Genomic DNA, 18230 nt, shown 5'->3' on the forward strand with positions numbered 1-18230 from the left:
ATTAAAGCTTCAAGGGAAAAATTTAAACTTTCCTATAGAGAAAAAACAAATATATAGGTGACAAATAATATTTAGAGTGTAAGATGATTTTTAAAGGTATATTTGCAATTTGTGTCAAAAAATTTAAATATACATTTGTTATTTTAACTATAAAACTTCAAATAATTTAAGCCAAATACATAGTATATGCAGAAAATTTAGCAATATATCTATGTAGCACCTTACTGTGCATTACTGTAACCAGCTGTCTAATATAAAGAATTAATTAAGGTAGCACCTACTTTTCAAATAGCGCATTTTTTCACAGACCTATTAAATATGACAAGTAACATTTAAACTTTATTTTTAAATTTGCAGAATAGTAGTTTTCAGCAGATGGTTTATTTTAGCAAATTCCATCTTCACATTGTGCTATGCTTTTATGAGTTCCAGCTGTTAACGGATCATATTTTACTGCTGAAACTATCATGTGTGATATAATTGCTCATTATGTGCCTTAAAACACAAGCAATATAATTATTTTCAACTTGGAGCAAATTAAAATCTTATCAGCAATTTTAAAACTCTAGAGTCGTCTTCTTCTGGTTAATTATTTTAAACTTGTATTTTTCTCTTTATGTTTTTAGTGAGTTATCTTATCAAGGAGAAGAACTCAAGCTGATTATTCTTTTTTTCTCTTCCATCCACCTCGCAGGTGTGTTAATAATTTCATTTCTCAGAAAATGTTCTTTCATATCCATCTTACAAGATGAGAGACCTTTTAACATCTTCCATTCGGATGTGATAGCAGTAATGGAAAATATTTTAGCTTCATGAATATGGTGATAGAAATAGTTATCCGTCTAACCTCTTTCAGTGCCAAATGTTTACTTTACTCAGTGAATTACTCAGTTGACTGGTAATTTCTTCTGAAATCACTAATGAGAGGATCAGAGGTCTGGCTGTTGTCTGTACCTCATATGACTCCCAGTGCAGACAATTGTTTCTATGGAGCACAGACAGTTGAAAGGATTGACTTCCTGCCTAGAATAGTTTCTGCTGTGCTTCTTATCCTTCTTGTGGAGATTTCAGATTATCTGAATTGCTTTTCTATCTTAAGAAAAAACGCAACAATTCTCCCACCTGAGAGGAATGTAAACTGTAGCAGGTTAGCTGAACCAATCCGTAAAAATTTTACATTGTTTGTTGCAAAATGCAGCGCTGGTGTCTCCATCACTAATCTTTTCTATCCCTCATTGCTCTTTCTTTGACTGCACTAGGATACCTCTAGGCAAATCTGTATTCCCGAGACAGAGTGCCCTTTTGGTGAGCTATAAGCACACTCAATGGTAGGCTGAAATACTAGCTTTTATCTATGGTGAAATGGAATCATATCAGTGATTTTTTAAAAAAGGAAATTTAACTCTTGCTATGGTTTGAATGCTTGCCCCTTCCAATCTCATGTTAAAATTTGATCCCCAATGTTGCAGGTGGGGCTTACTGGGAGGTGTTTGGTCATGGGGTTGGACCTTCATGAATGGATAATACCCTCCCTTAGAAATCTAAAGCTATCTTCATCCTCAGTGCCCTCAGGAATGAGTGTACCATTCTTTATTCACCTGTAATTCCCTTACCCATCCTTTTTGAGATATTAATTACATGTATGCTACACTGCTGCATATTGTCTGACGTATCAGTGAGTTTCTGGCTTTCTTATTTTAGTTTACCCTTTGTCCTTTAGTTTGTAAAGCTTCTATTTTGTTCTATAAATTTTCTGATGTTAGGGTAAAATCCATTACTTATTCAATCTCATGGAATTTTTATATCAAATATTTATTTTTCATCTATACATGCCCCATTTTTCATTTTATAACTTCTATTTTTCTCCTATGTTCAATTTTCATTTAAGTACCTTGACATATATATGTATTTATCTATATGTATTTATAAAATATATTTACTTTAAGGACCTTGAAATTTCCTTCTTTTCTGTCATTTATAAATGACTTATTTTTATCCTGTTAATATATATCTTAATTATATATATCTTACGGCTTCTTTGCATGTCAGAGTTTTTTTGGGGGGTATTTTGGTGTTATGCTATTGAATATCTAGATTTTATTGGCTACTTTTGAACAATGTTGTGGCAGGCAGTTCAGTAACTTCAGGATGAGTATTTGTCTGTTGTTGTTTTAAATCTTCTCTTTAAACTTTGTGGAGTTAGTCTAGAGCCATCTGTAATTTGGAGCTTAATGAGCACTGTCACTAGGGCATGAACCTCCAGTGGTCTTTACTGAATATCCTGGAGGTACAGAGGGGATTCCCTTCTCTGGCTTGTCAGAGCTAACGTGTCTTCCTGTCATGTGATGCCAGGGAAGTGTTCTTCTTCCAACTCCCTGGTAGAGTCCTTTGCTGAGCTCCTTAGAATTTCATCCTATGTACATTTGGCTTAGGGACTTGGGAGAATCCTTAGGCTGATTATTGATTCCTTTTTCTGTAAACGTTCTCTTCTACTACACATTCCAGCTACTTAACCTTTTTTGATTTTTATCTGGTTCCTCAGTGCAATGAGAATGTCTGCTCTCTCTAGGATTCCTCTCTACTGCTGTCACGGGGAATCTGGGAATAAAGCAGGACTCATTCTGGCTCCTTCTCTTCTATTGCAGAGCAGAGTCCTGTGCTGCCTGATGTTCAGTACTTCAAAAAAATGTTTCATATATTTTGTCCAGTTTACTATTCTTTAACTCTAAAAGAGTAACTCCAGTCCCAGTTACAGCATCATGTTCTGTAACTCTACTCCTTGTTGCTTCATTCTGCCATTGTCTGGTATGATCGCCACTTTCCCTTCTGTAACTCTACTCCTTGTTGCTTCATTCTGCCATTGTCCGGTATGATCGCCCCTTTCCCTTCTGTAATCAGGCCAAGAGCATAATATAATACTATTTATAACTGCACAGCTTGCCTCCGTTGTGTAAAAAAATCACTGAGACTTAACTGTGTCCAACTTTTAAAATGTGAATATAAGTACAACTAAAGTTATATTTTGGTTAATATTTGCATTGCATGCTTTTCCATTATTTACTTTCAACATATGTGAAATATGAATATAAATTATAAAAACTTTAAGAGAGTCCATTTTAAAAATCTGGTCTGGTTATATTTTACCTGGTTTAATACAACATGCATTATTGAATTCAGGGTCTAATATAATTGGTACATTTGTCTATTTACAGAAAAAAAAACCTGACAATATTTTAAAATTAATTTATCCAACTCACAACTTATATGCTTCTGCCGTTGTATGGAAGATACATTTTAAACTTAATGAGATAGCATTCTGTTATACAGTCGATATTCAATTAAATTTCTCTCTATGTTTATTTCTTTCATTAAAAAAATTGTTCTTCTAAATGCAAACTTTCATCAGGGATCATGGCTCTTCTACCTGAAGAATAATCTTTAGTATTTCTTTTCCTGTGGGTCTGCTTGGGAGAAATTCTTTATTGTATCTTTGCTTTTGATGGATATGTACACCAAGTAGAAAGTTCTAGGTCAGCACTTATTTTATTTCAGGACTTGAAAGATATCAGTACCTCACTTGTTGGCTTTTGTTGATTCATTTGAGGAAGTTGTTATCAGTCAACTCTTTCTCTTTGTAGTTAGCCCAATTTTTTTATCAAGTGCTCTTTACATTTTTCTTTTACTTTTCAGAAATTGTCCCATTATGTTTCTAGATGTGTCCTCTGTGTGTGTTTTCCTTTGCTTTGAAAAGTCTCCTGAACCTGAGGTTTAATATTATTGGTCAATTTTGATAAAACCTCTAACATTGCCACTTAAAATGCTGTTCAGACAAGCTATTTTCTCCTTCTTAGATTTCAACGTGTTAGATTATTACTCTATTCTTCATATTTTTTAAATGACCTTTCTCTACTATTTTTTTAAGTTGGTTAATCTGTATTAGTGTATATTTTGTTTTTTTATTTTATTTTATTTTATTATTATACCTTAAGTTATAGGATACATGTGCACAATGTGCAGGTTTGTAACATAAGTGTTCATGTGCCATGTTGGTGTGCTGCACCCATTAACTCATCATTTAGCATTAGGCATATCTCCTAATGCTATCCCTCCCCACTCCCCCCACCCCACAACAGTCCCCGAAGTGTGATGTTCCCCTTCCTGTGTCCATGTGTTCTCATTGTTCAATACCCACCTATGAATGAGAACATGTGGTGTTTGGTTTTTTGTCCTTGCGAGAGTTTACTGAGAATGATGATTTCCAGTTTCATCCATGTCCCTACATAGGACATGAACTCATCATTTTTTATGGCTGCATAGTACTCCATGGTGTATATGTGCCACATTTTCTTAATCCAGTCTATCGTTGTTGGACATTTGGGATGGTTCCAAGTCTTTGCTATTGTGAATACTGCCGCAGTAAACATACGTGTGCATGTGTCTTTATTGAAGCATGATTTATAGTCCTTTCTGTATATACCCAGTAATGGAATGGCTGGGTGACATGGTATTTCTAGTTCTAGATACTTGAGGAATCGCCACACTGACTTCCACAATGTTTGAACTAGTTTACAGTCCCACCAACAGTGTAAAAGTGTTCCTATTTCTCCACATCCTATCCAGCACCTGCCGTTTCCTGACTTTTTAATGATCGCCATTCTAACTGATGTGAGTTGGTATCTCATTGTGGTTTTGATTTGCATTTCTCTGATGGCCAGTGATGATGAGCATTTTTTCATGTGTTTTTTGGCTGCATAAATGTCTTCTTTTGAGAAGTGTCTATTCGTGTCCTTCACCCACTTTTTGATGGGGTTGTTTTTACTTGTAAATTTGTTTGAGTTCATTGTAGATTCTGGATATTAGCCCTTTGTCAGATGAGTAGGTTGCAAAAATTTTCTCCCATTTTGTAGGTTGCCTGTTCACTCTGATGATAGTTTCTTTTGCTGTGCAGAAGCTCTTTAGTTTAATTAGATCCCATTTGTCAATTTTGACTTTTGCTCCCATTGCTTTTGGTGTTTTAGACATGAAGTCCTTGCTCATGCCTATGTCCTGAACGGTATTGCCTAGGTTTTCTTCTAGAGTTTTCATGGTTTTAGGTCTAACATGTAAGTCTTTGATCCAACTTGAATTAATTTTTGTATAAGGTGCAAGGAAGGGATCCAGTTTCAGCTTTCTACAGATGGCTAGCCAGTTTTCCCAGCACCATTTATTAAATAGGGAATCCTTTCCCCATTTCTTGTTTTTCTCAGGTTTGTCAAAGATCAGACAGTTGTAGTTATGCGGCATTATTTCTGAGGGCTCCGTCCTGTTCCATTGATCTATGTCTGTGTTTTTGTACCAGTAACATGCTGTTTTGGTTACTGTAGCCTTGTAGTATAGTTTGAAGTCAGGTAGCGTGATGCCTCCAGCTTTGTTCCTTTGGCTTAGGATTGACTTGGCGATGCGGGTTCTTTTTTGGTTCCATATGTACTTTAAAGTCGTTTTTTCCAATTCTGTGAAGAAAGTCATTGGTAGCTTGATGGGGATGGCATTGAATCTATAAATTACCTTGGGCAGTATGGCCATTTTCACGATATTGATTCTTCCAACCCATGAGCATGGAATGTTCTTCCATTTGTTTGTATCCTCTTTTATTTCATTGAGCAGTGGTTTGTAGTTCTCCTTGGAGATGTCCGTCATGTCCCTTGTAAGTTGGGTTCCTAGGTATTTTATTCTCTTTGAAGCAATTGTGAATGGGAGTTCCCTCATGATTGGGCACTCTGTTTTTCTGTTATTGGTGTACAAGAATGCTTGTGATTTTTGTACATTGATTTTGTATCCTGAGACTTTGCTGAAGTTGCTTATCAGCTTAAGGAGATTTTGCACTGAGACAATGGGGTTTTCTTTATATACAATCATGTCATGTGCAAAAGGGGACAAATTGACTTCCTCTTTTCCTAATTGAATACCCTTTGTTTCCTTCTCCTGCCTGATTGCCCTGGCCAGAACTTCCAACACTATATTGAGTATGAGTGGTGACAGAGGACATCCCTGTCGTGTGCCAGTTTTCAAAAGGAATGCTTCCAGTTTTTGCCCATTCAGTATGATATTGGCTGTGGGTTTGTCATAGATAGCTCTTATTATTTTGAGATACGTCCCATCAATACCTAATTTATTGAGAATTTTTAGCATGAAGGGCTGTTGAACAGCCTTGAACTCCTGGGCTCAAGTGATCCTCCAGCAGACCCTCCCCAGTAGCTGAGACTAAAGGCACAACTACACCCAGCAAATTTTAATTTTTTTTGTTGTATTTTGCTGTATTTCTTTTTTTTTTTTTTTGAGACGGAGTCTCACTCTATCGCCCAGGCTGCAGTGCAGTGGCATGATATTGGCTCACTGCAAGCTCCGCTTCCCAGGTTCACGCCATTCTCCTGCCTCGGCCTCCCAAGTAGCTGGGACTGCAGGCACCCGCCACCACACCTGGCTAATTTTTTAGTATTTTTAGTAGAGACAGGTTTCACTGTGTTAGCCAGGATGGTCTCAATCTCCTGACCCCATATCCACACGCCTCGGCCTCTCAAAGTGCTGGGATTACAGGCGTGAGCCACCATGCCTGGCTGGGTTTTGCTATATTTCTTTTCACTATGCTTTGAATTTTTTGTTTTCTTGTTCCCCACCCCCACCCCCACTATATTTATGTAGATTCTCAATATTTTTTTTTGTAGACTCACTATGTTGCCCAGGCTTGTCTTGGACCTCCTGGCCTCAACTTCTACCTCAGCCTCCCAAAGTGTTGGGATTACAGGCATGAGACACCAAGCTTGGCCTCAGAGGGCCTTTTCTTTCTTTTTTTTTTTGAGATGGAGTCTCACTCTGTGGAGTGCAGTGGTGCAATCTCGGCTCACTGCAACCTCAGCCCCCCAGGTTCTAGCGATTCTCCTGCCACAGCCTCCCAAGTAGCTGGGATTACAGGCACAACCCACCATGCCTGACTAATTTTGCATTTTTAGTAGAGACAGGGTTTCACCATGTTGGCCAGGCTGGTCTTGAACTCCTGACCTCAGGTGATCCACCCTCCTCGGCCTCCCAAAGTGCTGGGATTTCAGACCCACCGCAACTGGCTCAGAGGGCCTTTTCTAACTGGCGAATTCCTGCCGGTGTCCCTGCTGCTTGGCCTCTTCTCCTCACGATGAATGGATAGAGGGAGGGAGGGAGGCTCTTAATTCTCCTGGAGTCAGCTCCAGACAGACAGGGTATTGGCATGCCAATTTCCAGCCTCAGTGGTAAAGGTCGACACGCTAATCACCCTCCTCCATGAAACAGTGACAAAAATTACCTGAAGAAAGCCACAGCCAAGCTCCAGGCCCCTGCCCCACAAATCCCCTTCCCCATGCCTCTCTCAAGGTGACCCTCATCCCTTGTAACCCTCTTGGTGAATCAGAGCCCCCTCCACTGGGCCTTAGCCCAGCTGTTCCTCTGCTAGGAATCCCTTCCTCTCTCTGCCTAACGAAGTTATCTGCAGCCCAGCCACCACCTCCTCCAAGAAGTCCTCCTGGATCTTCAGGCTGTATTCTAGTGCTTCCCTAGCCCTGGCTCTTGCCTACACCTGCATTTACCCCAACAGGGACTTGCTCTCCTAGACTGTGTGGCCTCTCTTGGTTTTGATATAAGCAGGAGCTGTGGACCCACATGGCCAGTCACTGACCCTCCTCCACCAGGAACTTCCTGCAGGCTCAGGCAAGACAGGAGGACCCCATGGCTCTGGGCTACAGCTCAGGGTTTCCACTGCAGAGTTCCTCACCCAGGCCCTTGAGGTTACCCACTCACCAACCTCCTGGATGTCCTTCACAATCTGGGCCATGAGGCTGCCGTTGTAGAAGGCCTGGGCACCCTCAATGGCCAGCGTCTCATAGGTGTCAGCCAGCCGCGGCAGGGTCAGTCTCTCCCCCTCCCAAAGCACCTTTCTATCCCGGCAGAACACCTCACTGGGGCAGAGGGGGCTCATGTGAGGCAGCAGGTGGGGTGGACTTAGCTAGACCAACCCCCACACCTGCCCACACAGGAGACCAGCACAAAGCAGGGGCAGCGCCTGTCATGGGTGGGTGGCCCTGTCACTCAGCGCTCATCCTCCTAGTGTCCCTTCCGGGAACCTCCTAGTGTCCCTTGCCACTCAGGACACATGGCCAGCCACAGTGGCCACTGGGACCCCACGCTCAGAATGTGTCCTCACACGTGGTGGGAAGGGTCTGTATCTCCTCATCCCATTATCAGCGCAGGGTCCTGAAGGCAGAGGGCCGCTCCACTGCTGCTACGGCCTGCAAGGTCCTTGGGCTGTGCCTGCCCTGCCTGTGTCAGGGGGCCGCACCCACAGACATACCACAAGACAGGCTGCTGCTCGATGATGGTCCGCTTGTTTTCCAGGGCTGCTGCCAAGCCCTTGCCCACGGGGAAGCCCTGGCGGGCCAGCTGGATGCTGGGCTGGAAGAGGCGAGCCCAGGGCAGCCGCCCATGCCGCTGGTGTGCCAGCTCATAGCCTCGGATCTCCCCAGGCACCGCCACCGACAGCCCTCCTGGTGAGAGAGAGCCACAGTTATTGACCCTGAGTGGGGGACATCGGGATCTCTCGCAGGCAGCATCCCAGGCACAGTCCCTGACTCGTTTTACAGATGGGGCAATGAGGCTTAGGAGGAAAGATTTTTTTTCTCCTTTTTGAGTTGGCGTCTTGCCATCTTGCCCAGCCTGATCTCGAACTCCTGGATTCAAGCAATCCTCCCACCTCAGCCTCCTGAGTAGCTGAGATTACAGGCGTGAACACCACACCCAGCAGAAGGGGATTTTAAATTTATTTATTTATTTTTTAATTTTAATTTTTTTTTTTTTTAGGAGGGGATGTTTAATTTTTTTTTAAGAGGGGCTCAGCAGGTAGGAGTGTACATGGACCAGGGATGTCTGAGGAGGGCACAGGAGGGGAAGCAGTAGCATGTGGCTGGGTTTTGCTGTCCCAGGATGAGGTATCTGTCTGTGCAGGTGCCTACATGTCTAAAATCCTGTGCCAGGCCAGACCCCCTCCCATCTCGCTGACCACAAGGCCTTATCCTGTAAGACTCATGGGCTCCACCAGAATGTGCCAAAACAAGAGCAGATCCCACCCTGACCCAGGTCAAGCACAGGCCACCTTCAAGACACAGCCAGCCCCAAGAAAGGGCTCCCTTCCTCTTTTCTACTGCCCCAGAGAGGCAAGACTGAGCCTTAACCTCCATCCTGTCCCCTCTCCCAGCCTCAGTTTCTCCATCCAACTATAAGGGTTTTTGTTTGTTTGTCTGTTTTGAGACAAGGTCTCACTCTGTTGTCCCAGCTGGAGTGAAGTGGTGCAATCATGGCTCACTTCAGCCTTGGCTTCCCAGGCTCAAGCGATCCTCCCACCTCAGCCTCTGAAGTACCTAAGACTACAGACATACCCCACTACGTGTGGTTTTTTTTTTTTTTTTTTTTTTTTTTGAGATGGAGTTTCACTCTTGTTGCCCAGGCTGGAGTGCAATGGCAAAATCTTGGCTCACTCCAACCTCCACCTCCCGAGTTCAAGTAATTCTCCTGCCTCAGCCTCCCAAGTAGCTGGGATTACAGGCATGTACAACCATGCCTTGCTAATTTTTGCATTTTTAGTAGAGACGGGGTTTCACCAGGTTGGTCAGGCTGGTCTTGAACTCCTAATATCAGGTGATCCATCCTCCTCAGCCTCTCAGAGTTCTGGGATTACAGGCCTGAGCCACCACTCCCAGCCTAATTTTTTATTTTTATTTTTTGTAGAGACAGGGGTCTTGCCACGTTGCCAAGACTGGTCTCAAACTCTGGCCTCAAGCAATCCTCCCACCTCAGCCTCCCAACATGCTGGGATTACAGGTGCACCCAGTCTATAAGGGGTTTTGCCTTCCAGTTCTGACTTTTGAGGAGGTCATTGGAAACAGACCCCTGGGCCTGCTTCCCCACTGAGCCCCACTGCCCATATGTACACTACAGACACTGACCCTTTGCCCAGAAAGGTACAACTATGGCCTCTGCCCCCAGGTATTCTCCTGTTCTTGCGAGAGATGATGGGGCCATTTGGCTTGGCTTGGCGGCTGCGGCTCTAGACCTGCCTCTCCCACCCTGAAGCCTGGCACAAGTTTCCAAGAGCTGGTGGTTTCAATTCCTAGAAGCTGCACATACATCCCGGAAGGTCTGACACCCAGCACATGATTCCTTCCACCTTGTAGTTAGACAGAAGTTCTTGTTTTGTTTTGTTTTTTTGTTTGTTTGTTTTTGAGATGGCGTCTTGCTCTGTCTCCCAGACTGCAGTGCAGTGGCATGATCTCAGCTCACTACAACCTCCGCCTCCCAGGTTCAAGTGATTCTCTTGCCTCAGCCTCCCAAGTCGCTGGGATTACAGGCACAGGCCAGCACGCCAGGCTAATTTTTGTATTTTTAGTACAGATGGGGTTTTGCCATGTTGGCCAGGCTGGTTTCAAACTCCTGACCTCAGGTCATCCACCCGCCTCAGCCTTCCAAGGTGCTGGGATGACAGGCATGAGCCACCGTGCCCAGCCAAGACAGGAGAAGTTCTAATCTTTGATAGCAGACCAGGGTGACGATGCTTAGCAACAGTATTTTGTATATTTCAAAGTAACAAAGAGAGGACTATGGTGCTAACACCCAGAAATGAAAAATATTCAAGGTGACGGAGACTCCAAATACCCTGCCTTGATCATTATACACTCTATGCATGTAACAAGCACTCACATGTACCCATAAATATAGAAAATATCATGTATCAATATCAGAAGAAAAATCTTCTCCTGACCTCAGGCCAATCAGACTCTCATGCCACCACACTTGCCAAGTTCTCTGGTGACCCCCACACTGCCAGACCTAGTGCCCCTCTCAGCTTTACTGGGCTCATCACTCTCCCTGAGAGCCTCCCCTGCATCCCAGCACCTGTCTCCACCCGAGTATCCCCCGTGTGCCATCCTAGCTCCTACTCTCCCCTCTGTCTTTGCTCTCTCTCCTGGTGGTCTGCTTGACATCTGAGCTTCAGCCTCCATTTATGCACTGACAACTCCCAAATTGACCTGCTGGCCTGGACTGCTCCTCTGATAACCAGACCTGAGTATCTACCTGCCTGCTCGAAGAAAGCATCTCAAACTTCAACGTGCCCAAAACCGAGCTCCTGAGTGTCTGCTCAACCTGCTTCCTGAGAACCCTGCCTGTCTCCATTAGGGTCACCCCATCCTTCCAGGTACAGACAAAAGATCGGGGTCCCCGGGGACTCCCTACACAAGCATCACACCCAACCCATCCTCAAATCCACAGGCTCCACTTCCAAGTGTGTCTGTCCAGCATCAGCCACTTCCCAGCACCCTCTCCACGAATTACTGCAGTGACCTCCGGACAGGTCCCCACATGCTCCCTGCCCCTTACACAGCAATCCAAGGGGTCCATAGGCCAGATCCATCCCCTTCCACTCACACACTCCACGAGCCCCCACTTCCCTCAGACAGGAAGCAGAGGCTTCACCATAACCTAAGAGATCCCACACAACCTGGGCCATTTCCCTTGGGTCACTTGCTGCAGCCTCCCCAGCTCCCCACAGGGCTCTGTCCCTGCCATCACATCTGGATAGCAGACAAGGAGATAACTCCCCTGACCCCATCTCTGCCTCTGGGTCTTTGCTCAGATGTCCCCTTCCCTGACTAGGTCACCCTCCATAGAGTCCCAGATTTTGAGGCCCTCCAGGTCTGTTTTTCTACAGCCCGTAACACACCCGCACCTGCCTAGTTTCTTTTCCCACCTGGAGTGTCACAGATTTCATCTGCCATCTTTGTTTTTCACCCCAGCTTCAGGAACAACAGCTGATTCTTTAAGACAATGCTCAATACATTCTAGTTAAATAAATGATTCTAAGCATCCACAAGGTGCCAAGCCTATGATTCCTGCATTCTCTTACCCTGAGCAACTTCATGTCTACAGATGCTGAGTTTCTCAATGAGTATTAAAAACAAATGAAAGATTGGTGGGGCACAGTGGCTCACGCCTGTAATTCCAGCACTTTGGGAGGCCGAGGCAGGGGGATCACAAGGTCAGGAGATCGAGGGACCAGCCTGGGCAACATATTGAAAACCTGTCTCTACTAAAAAATACAAAAAATTAGCCGGGTGTGGTGGCAGGCGCCTGTAATCCCAGCTACTCGGGAGGCTGAGGCAGGAGAATGGCATGAACTCAGGAGGCAGAGCTTGCAGTGAGCCGAGATTGCACCACTGCACTCCAACCTGGGCGACAGAGTGAGACTCCGTCTCAAAAAAAAAAAAAGAAAAAAAAATCAAAGATTGAGTATGTTGCAGAAGACTCCAAAGGGCACCACCCAGGACCCCCACCTGAAGTCTAAGACCTGCTATGGTGAGTGTGTCCTGCCCTTCCATCCTCCAACTTTTTTTTTTTTTTTTGAGACGGAGCTTCGTTCTTGTTGCCCAGGCTGGAGTGCAGTGGCATGATCTCAGCTCACTGCAATCTCCACCTCCTGGGTTCAAGCGATTCTCCTGCCTTAGCCTCCTGAGTAGCTGGGATATTACAGGCCTGTGCCACCATGCCCGACTTATTGTACTTTTAGTAGAGAAAGGGTTTCACTATGTTGGCCAGGCTGGTCTTGAACTCCTGACCTAGGTGATCCATCTGCCTCAGCCTCCCAAAGTGCTGGGATTACAGGCGTGAGCCTGTGAAAAAAAGGCCCAGCCTTTTTTTTTTTTTTTTTTTTGACAGGGTCTCACTTTGTTGCCCAAGCTAGAGTGTAGTGGTATAATCATGGCTCACTGCAGCCTCAACCTCCTGGGCTCAAGTGATCCTCCCACCTTAGCCTCCCGAGTAGCTGGGACCATAAGCACACACCGCCATACCTAGCTAATTTTTTTTTCCATTTTTTGTAGAGATGGAGTATTGCTATGTTGTCCAGGCAGGTCTCCTGAGCTCATGCGCTCCTCCTGACTTGGCCTCCTAAAGTGCTAGGATTAGAGGCGTTGAGTTGTTGAGAACCTCCCATCCTCCAACTTTTATCTCACAATCTATTGTGCCTCCTTTGGGGACAGACAGTGGCTTCCTGGATGGACAGTGGCTTCCCTTCAGGTACCTGGGGAATTTGGGGGCCTCCTCTCCACTTAAGACCAGATTAGAAAAGAGAGACTCCACCTCACATTCTAGAGCGCCATCCCCACAAATGAACAAATGAGTGAATGGGATGCCTGTTGAAAAGGCAGGATATAGACAGCCTGGGTTCAATTTTAGCTTCACCACCTCCCAGCTGTGTGACCTCAGCTGATTTGCATGACCTGTCTGAGCCTCAGCATCCCCACCCTGTAAAATGGGAATCCACACAGCATCCCCTAGCCCAAAGGAGCAGGGAGGGTTGTGAGAGGCTCGTGGGTGAAAAGCACAGAGCAGAGCGTGGGCCCCAGTGAGCCCTGGTCCGTGAGGTCTGCTAGCATAATAATTATTCTTTCCATGTGCTGCACAGAGTGGCCCCGGAGGCCTTAGCAGAAATAACAGAAGCTCCCAGCCCTTTACCGTGGTGATGATGGTCCTGACCACTCATTGTGGGAGGGTGCTATGGGGCCAGGAAGGGATGCGGGGGTGCTAGAACTGCCCCTGAACCCTGATGGGAGCAGGCTCCTGTGGGCAAGGCCACTTCCCAGTGGCTCAGCCAGCTCTGCATCCACGCCCCAAGTCTGCAGCATGGCTTACCCTTCTGGGACTGCTCCGAGCTGTTGAACGTGCTGGCAAAGGCCAGCCTGGGGGCCACCTCGTGGGCATTGATGACCTCAGCTTTTCCTAGAAGGAGAAGCAGGTAGGCAGGCCCACCCACCCAAACCCTTTATGCCACGTGAGCCTGGGGGCCACCCAGCTGTGCCTCGGCCCAACCCACAACCCCTGCCCCTCTCCCTCTCCTCTTCTGAGGCACTCATGAGTGGTGCTGTTGTAGATGGTGAGGAAGAGGCCACCCCCGATGCTCATGCTGTGGGCATTCATGAGCCCCACACACAACAGGGCTGCAATGGCTGCATCCACCGCAGAGCCACCGTCCCGCAGTGCGTCCCTGCCATGTGGCACATAAAGGCATGAGAACCTGCAGGCTTCCACCCTGGCCCCTCATACACACCCTGCTGCCCACCTGTCCAAAGGAGGATGGAAGAGAAGTCCATTCGAGTTTTGGGGTTTTTGTTTTTAGTTTCTTTCTTTTTTGTTTTGAGATGGAGTCTTGCTCTATTGCCAGGCTGGAGTGCAGTGGCACGATCTCAGCTCACTGCAACCTCTGCCTCCTGGGTTCAAGCGATTCTCCTGCCTCAGCCTCCTGAGTAGCTGGGATTACAGATGCATGCCACCACGCCCAGCTAATTTTTGTATTTTTAGTAGAGACGGGGTTTCACCATGTTGGCCAGGATGGTCTCTATCTCTTGACCTCATGATCCGCCTGCCTTGGCCTCTTTTTTTTTTTTTTTTTGAGACAAAGTCTCTCTTTGTTGCTCAGGCTGGAGTGCAGTGGTGTGATCTCAGATCACTGCAGCCTCAGTCTCCTGGGCTCAACTGACCCTCCCATCTCAGCCTCCCAAGTAGCTGGGACTATGGGCACATGCCACCATGCCCAGCCAATTTTGTTTGTTTGTGTATTTTGTAGAGATGGGGTTTCGTCATGTTGCCCAGGCTGGTCAAGAACTCCTGTGCTGAAGTAATCCACCCACCACCTTGGCCTCCCAAAGTGCTGGTATTACAGGCATGAGCCACTGTGCCCAGCCTTTGTTTTATGAGACAGGGTCTCACTTTGTCACCCAGGATGAAGTGCAGTGGCACAGTCTTGGCTCAATGCAGCTTTGACCTCCTGGGCTCAAGCAATCCTCCCACTTCAGTCTCCTGAGTAGCTGGGACTACAGGTAAGAACCACCACACCGGGCAATTTTTGGTCTTTTTTGTAGAGATAGGGTCTTTCTATGTTGCCCAGGCTGGTCTCGAACTCATGGTATAAAGCAATCCTATCGCCTCAACCTCCCAAGGTGCTGGGATTACAGTTTCTTCTTTTTCTTTTCTTTTTTTTTTTCTGAGACCGAGTTTCACTCAGTTGCCCAGGCTGGAGTGCAGTGGCATGATCTTAGCTCACTGCAACCTCTGCCTCCTGGGTTCAAGCGATTCTCCTGCCTCAGCCTCCTGAGTAGCTGGGATTACAGATGCACACCACCATGCCCCGCTAACTTTTTATATTTTTAGTAGGGACAGAGTGCACCATGTTGGCCAGGCTGGTCTCGAACGCCTGACCTCGGGTGGTCTGCCCGCCTCAACCCCCCAAAGTGCTGGGATTACAGGTGTGGACCACCTTGCACAGACAGTTTCCTCTTTATCAAGCAAACAAAGGTACATGACTTTTATAATTGGGACAAAAAGGGAAATTGCTATACTTTATTAATAACTTTTTTTTTTCCCTGCTAGAGATGGTGGCTTACACCTGTAATCTCAGCACTTTGGGATGCCAAGGTGGAGGATCACTTGAGGCCAGGAGTTCAAGACCAGCCTGGGCAATAGAGTGAGACCATCTCTACAAAACAGTCTTTTTAAATTAGTCAGGTGTGATGTACGCCTGTAGTCCTAGCTACTCAGGGGGCTGAGGTGGGAGGATCGCTTAAGCCCAAGAGTTCAAGGCTGCAGTGAGCTATGATCATGCCACTGCATTCCAGCCTGGGTGACAGAACAAGACCCTGTCTCAAAATATGAAAAACATAATATTTTTTCTGTTTAAGTCTTTAGAAGGGAACTGATCTTTATATATAACATGAGATAAGAGTCTAAAATAGAATAAAACAGTAGAAGCCAGGCACCATGGCTCACACCTGTAATCCCAGCACTTTAGGAAGCTGAGGCGGGAGGATCACTTAAACCCAAGAGTTTGAGGCTGCAGTGGGCTATGATCGCTCCCCTATACTCCAGCCTGGGTGACAGAGTAAGACTCCACCTTAAAAAAAGAATAAGCCCTTCATGTCCCTGTTTGGGCAACAGCGTTCCTTGGGGGGAGGGGGGAGGGATGGCATTGGGAGATATACCTAATGCTAAATGACGAGTTGGTGGGTGCAGCACACCAACATGGCACATGTGTACATATGTAACAAACCTGCACATTGTGCACATATACCCTAAAACTTAAAGTATAATAATAATAAAATAAAATAAAAAAAAGAAAGAAATTGTCTCCTAACCAAAAAAAAAAAAAAAAAGAAAAGAATAAGCCGGGCATGGTGGCTCACACCTGTAATCCCAACACTTTCGGAGGCCCAGGTGGGTGGATTACCTGAGGTCAGGAGTTCGAGACCAGCCTGACCAACATGGTGAAACCCCATCTCTACTAAAAACACCATAATTAGGCCAGGCGCAGTGGCTCACACCTGTAATCCCAGCACTTTGAGAGGCAGAGGTGGGAGGATCAGAAGGTCAGGAGTTCAAGACCAGCCTGGCCAACATAGCAAAACCCTGTCTCTACTAAAAATACAAAAATTAGCTGGGCATGGTGGCACATGCCTGTAGTCTCAGCTACTGTGGAGGCTGAGGCAGGAGAATCACTTGAACCTGGGAGGGGGAGGCTGCAGTAAGCCAAGATTGCACCACTGCCCTCCAGCTTGGGTAACAGAGCGATACTATCTCTCAGAAACACACACACACACACACACACACACACACACACAAATTTGTTGGGCGTGGTGGCACACGCCTGTAATCCCAGCTACTTGGGAGGCTTAGGCATGAGAATCGCTTGAACTTGGGAGGCAGAGGTTGCAGTTAACTGAGATTGCACCACTGCACTCCAGCCTGGCAACAGAGCAAAACTCCATCTCTAAATAGATAGATAGATAGATAGATAGATAGATAGATAGATAGATAGATAGATAGATATAAGTAAAAATAGCAACCAAACAACAAAACAGTGGAGTTTATCCAAAGAGACAGAGACTCTTAGAACTGAGAAAAGGGGCCCTGTTTGGCTCTAGGAGACCCACACCCTGCTCTCGGAGTCACCGTCCCCTTCCCAAAGGCTACTGAGAGAGTCCAAGCAAAGCTTACATGTGGGGAAACTGAGTCTCAGAGGGGTGAAGGTATTGCTCAGGTCCACTTGCCCAGTTTTCAGGACCCATGTCCCATGCCCTGCCCTGCTCACCTCCCAATCTCCGAGCACTGCTTGGCATCCGCAGCCACGGCAGCCCTGGTGTACACATGGTTGTCAGGTTCCTTGGAGGCTGAGAGCAGTCAGAGACAGAGGCCGACAATGACCAGCACCAGGACCACGGCCAGCAGGCCCAGCACCACTAACTTCTTCTTCATGGCTCTGCTGCTCCCATGGGGTAAGGAGCAGGGTCAGGCCCAGCCTCAGACATTCCCTGGCCCCTCCCCAACAGGGCACAGTCTAAAGTCGGGCCTCAGAAACACAAGGCCTGTGTCTCCTTCCCGCTTCCCAGAATACGTGCAGGCTGTCCGGCCCCCAGACCTTTGCGCAGGCCATGCCCTCTGCCAGAAGCTCTGGGCCTCATCTCTGCCCTCCCAAATCCTCCCTGCTTATCTTCAGAGCCCATCCTGGTAAGAACCCCAACTCCAGCAGCGGCCCTTCCTGGGAGCCCCCAGATTTCCACACCCCTCTTTCTGCAGGGCCTTGCCTACCTCCTCAGAGTGGCTGAGCCTCCACTGCTTAGGGAGAAGCTCCAGTAGGGATGGGCCTGGCCTGGTTTCTCCTGTGTCCCCCACCTCAGCCTAGAGCCTGGCACTGTCCAGGAGTCCTCTGAAGGCCCTCCACCCCACCTGGAGCATGGGGTTTAGCTTCCATAGTGCCCACAATCAGAGCACCCCACAGATTCACTGCCACGGGGCCAGGACTTACTGTCCAGCAGCAGACGGGGGCCCCAAGCCTTGCCTGGGGTGGTGGCCACGAAAGACAGGAGGATTTGGTGGAAACACCTGAGGAAATAACTGGGGTCTCCCTCACACTCTGCTGAAGCCTGTAGCCACAGAATCTTCTTCAGAGACTCTCTGATCAGGCAGCCTTCTCGTTCTCCTGAAGGTCAAGGGAGGTTACCTGAAGCACGCGCAGCCCAGACCTTTCTGGGGGACTCCGTGTTACCTCCCTCTGCCTCTAGCTGGTTTCTCTGTCTCCATTTGAACTCTGGAGGCAAAGAGGCTGTCAGTGACACATTTGTTTCCATGAATTC

At 46.5% G+C, this 18230-nt stretch overlaps 1 protein-coding gene across 1 annotated transcript; it reads right to left on the minus strand.

The window, feature by feature from the left end:
- Positions 1–5967: 5967 nt before the first annotated feature.
- LOC130541212 (inactive glutathione hydrolase 2-like) lies at positions 5968–18065 on the minus strand. The gene is made up of 2 exons (XM_057301274.2): positions 17189–18065; positions 5968–8546 (listed from the first exon to the last, which is right to left on the minus strand). Exons 1-2 carry the CDS (start codon positions 17244–17246, stop codon positions 8233–8235), a joined length of 372 nt encoding a protein of 123 aa, XP_057157257.1. The 5' UTR covers positions 17247–18065; the 3' UTR covers positions 5968–8232.
- Positions 18066–18230: the final 165 nt, after the last annotated feature.

The sequence above is a fragment of the Pan paniscus genome, chromosome 12 (genome assembly GCF_029289425.2).
Source record: "Pan paniscus chromosome 12, NHGRI_mPanPan1-v2.0_pri, whole genome shotgun sequence".
Taxonomy (NCBI): Eukaryota; Metazoa; Chordata; class Mammalia; order Primates; family Hominidae; genus Pan; species Pan paniscus.

What these genes read in the sequence shown, in the direction of transcription:
- LOC130541212 (XM_057301274.2), bottom strand. Translation starts at nt 17,246, where the DNA reads ATGTGTACACCAGGGCTGCCGTGGCTGCGGATGCCAAGCAGTGCTCGG. An exon ending in CAGTGCTCGGAGATTGGGAG is followed by an intron (nt 8,547 to 17,188) that starts GTGAGCAGGGCA and finishes CTCTCTCACCAG; the next exon opens with GAGGGCTGTCGGTGGCGGTG.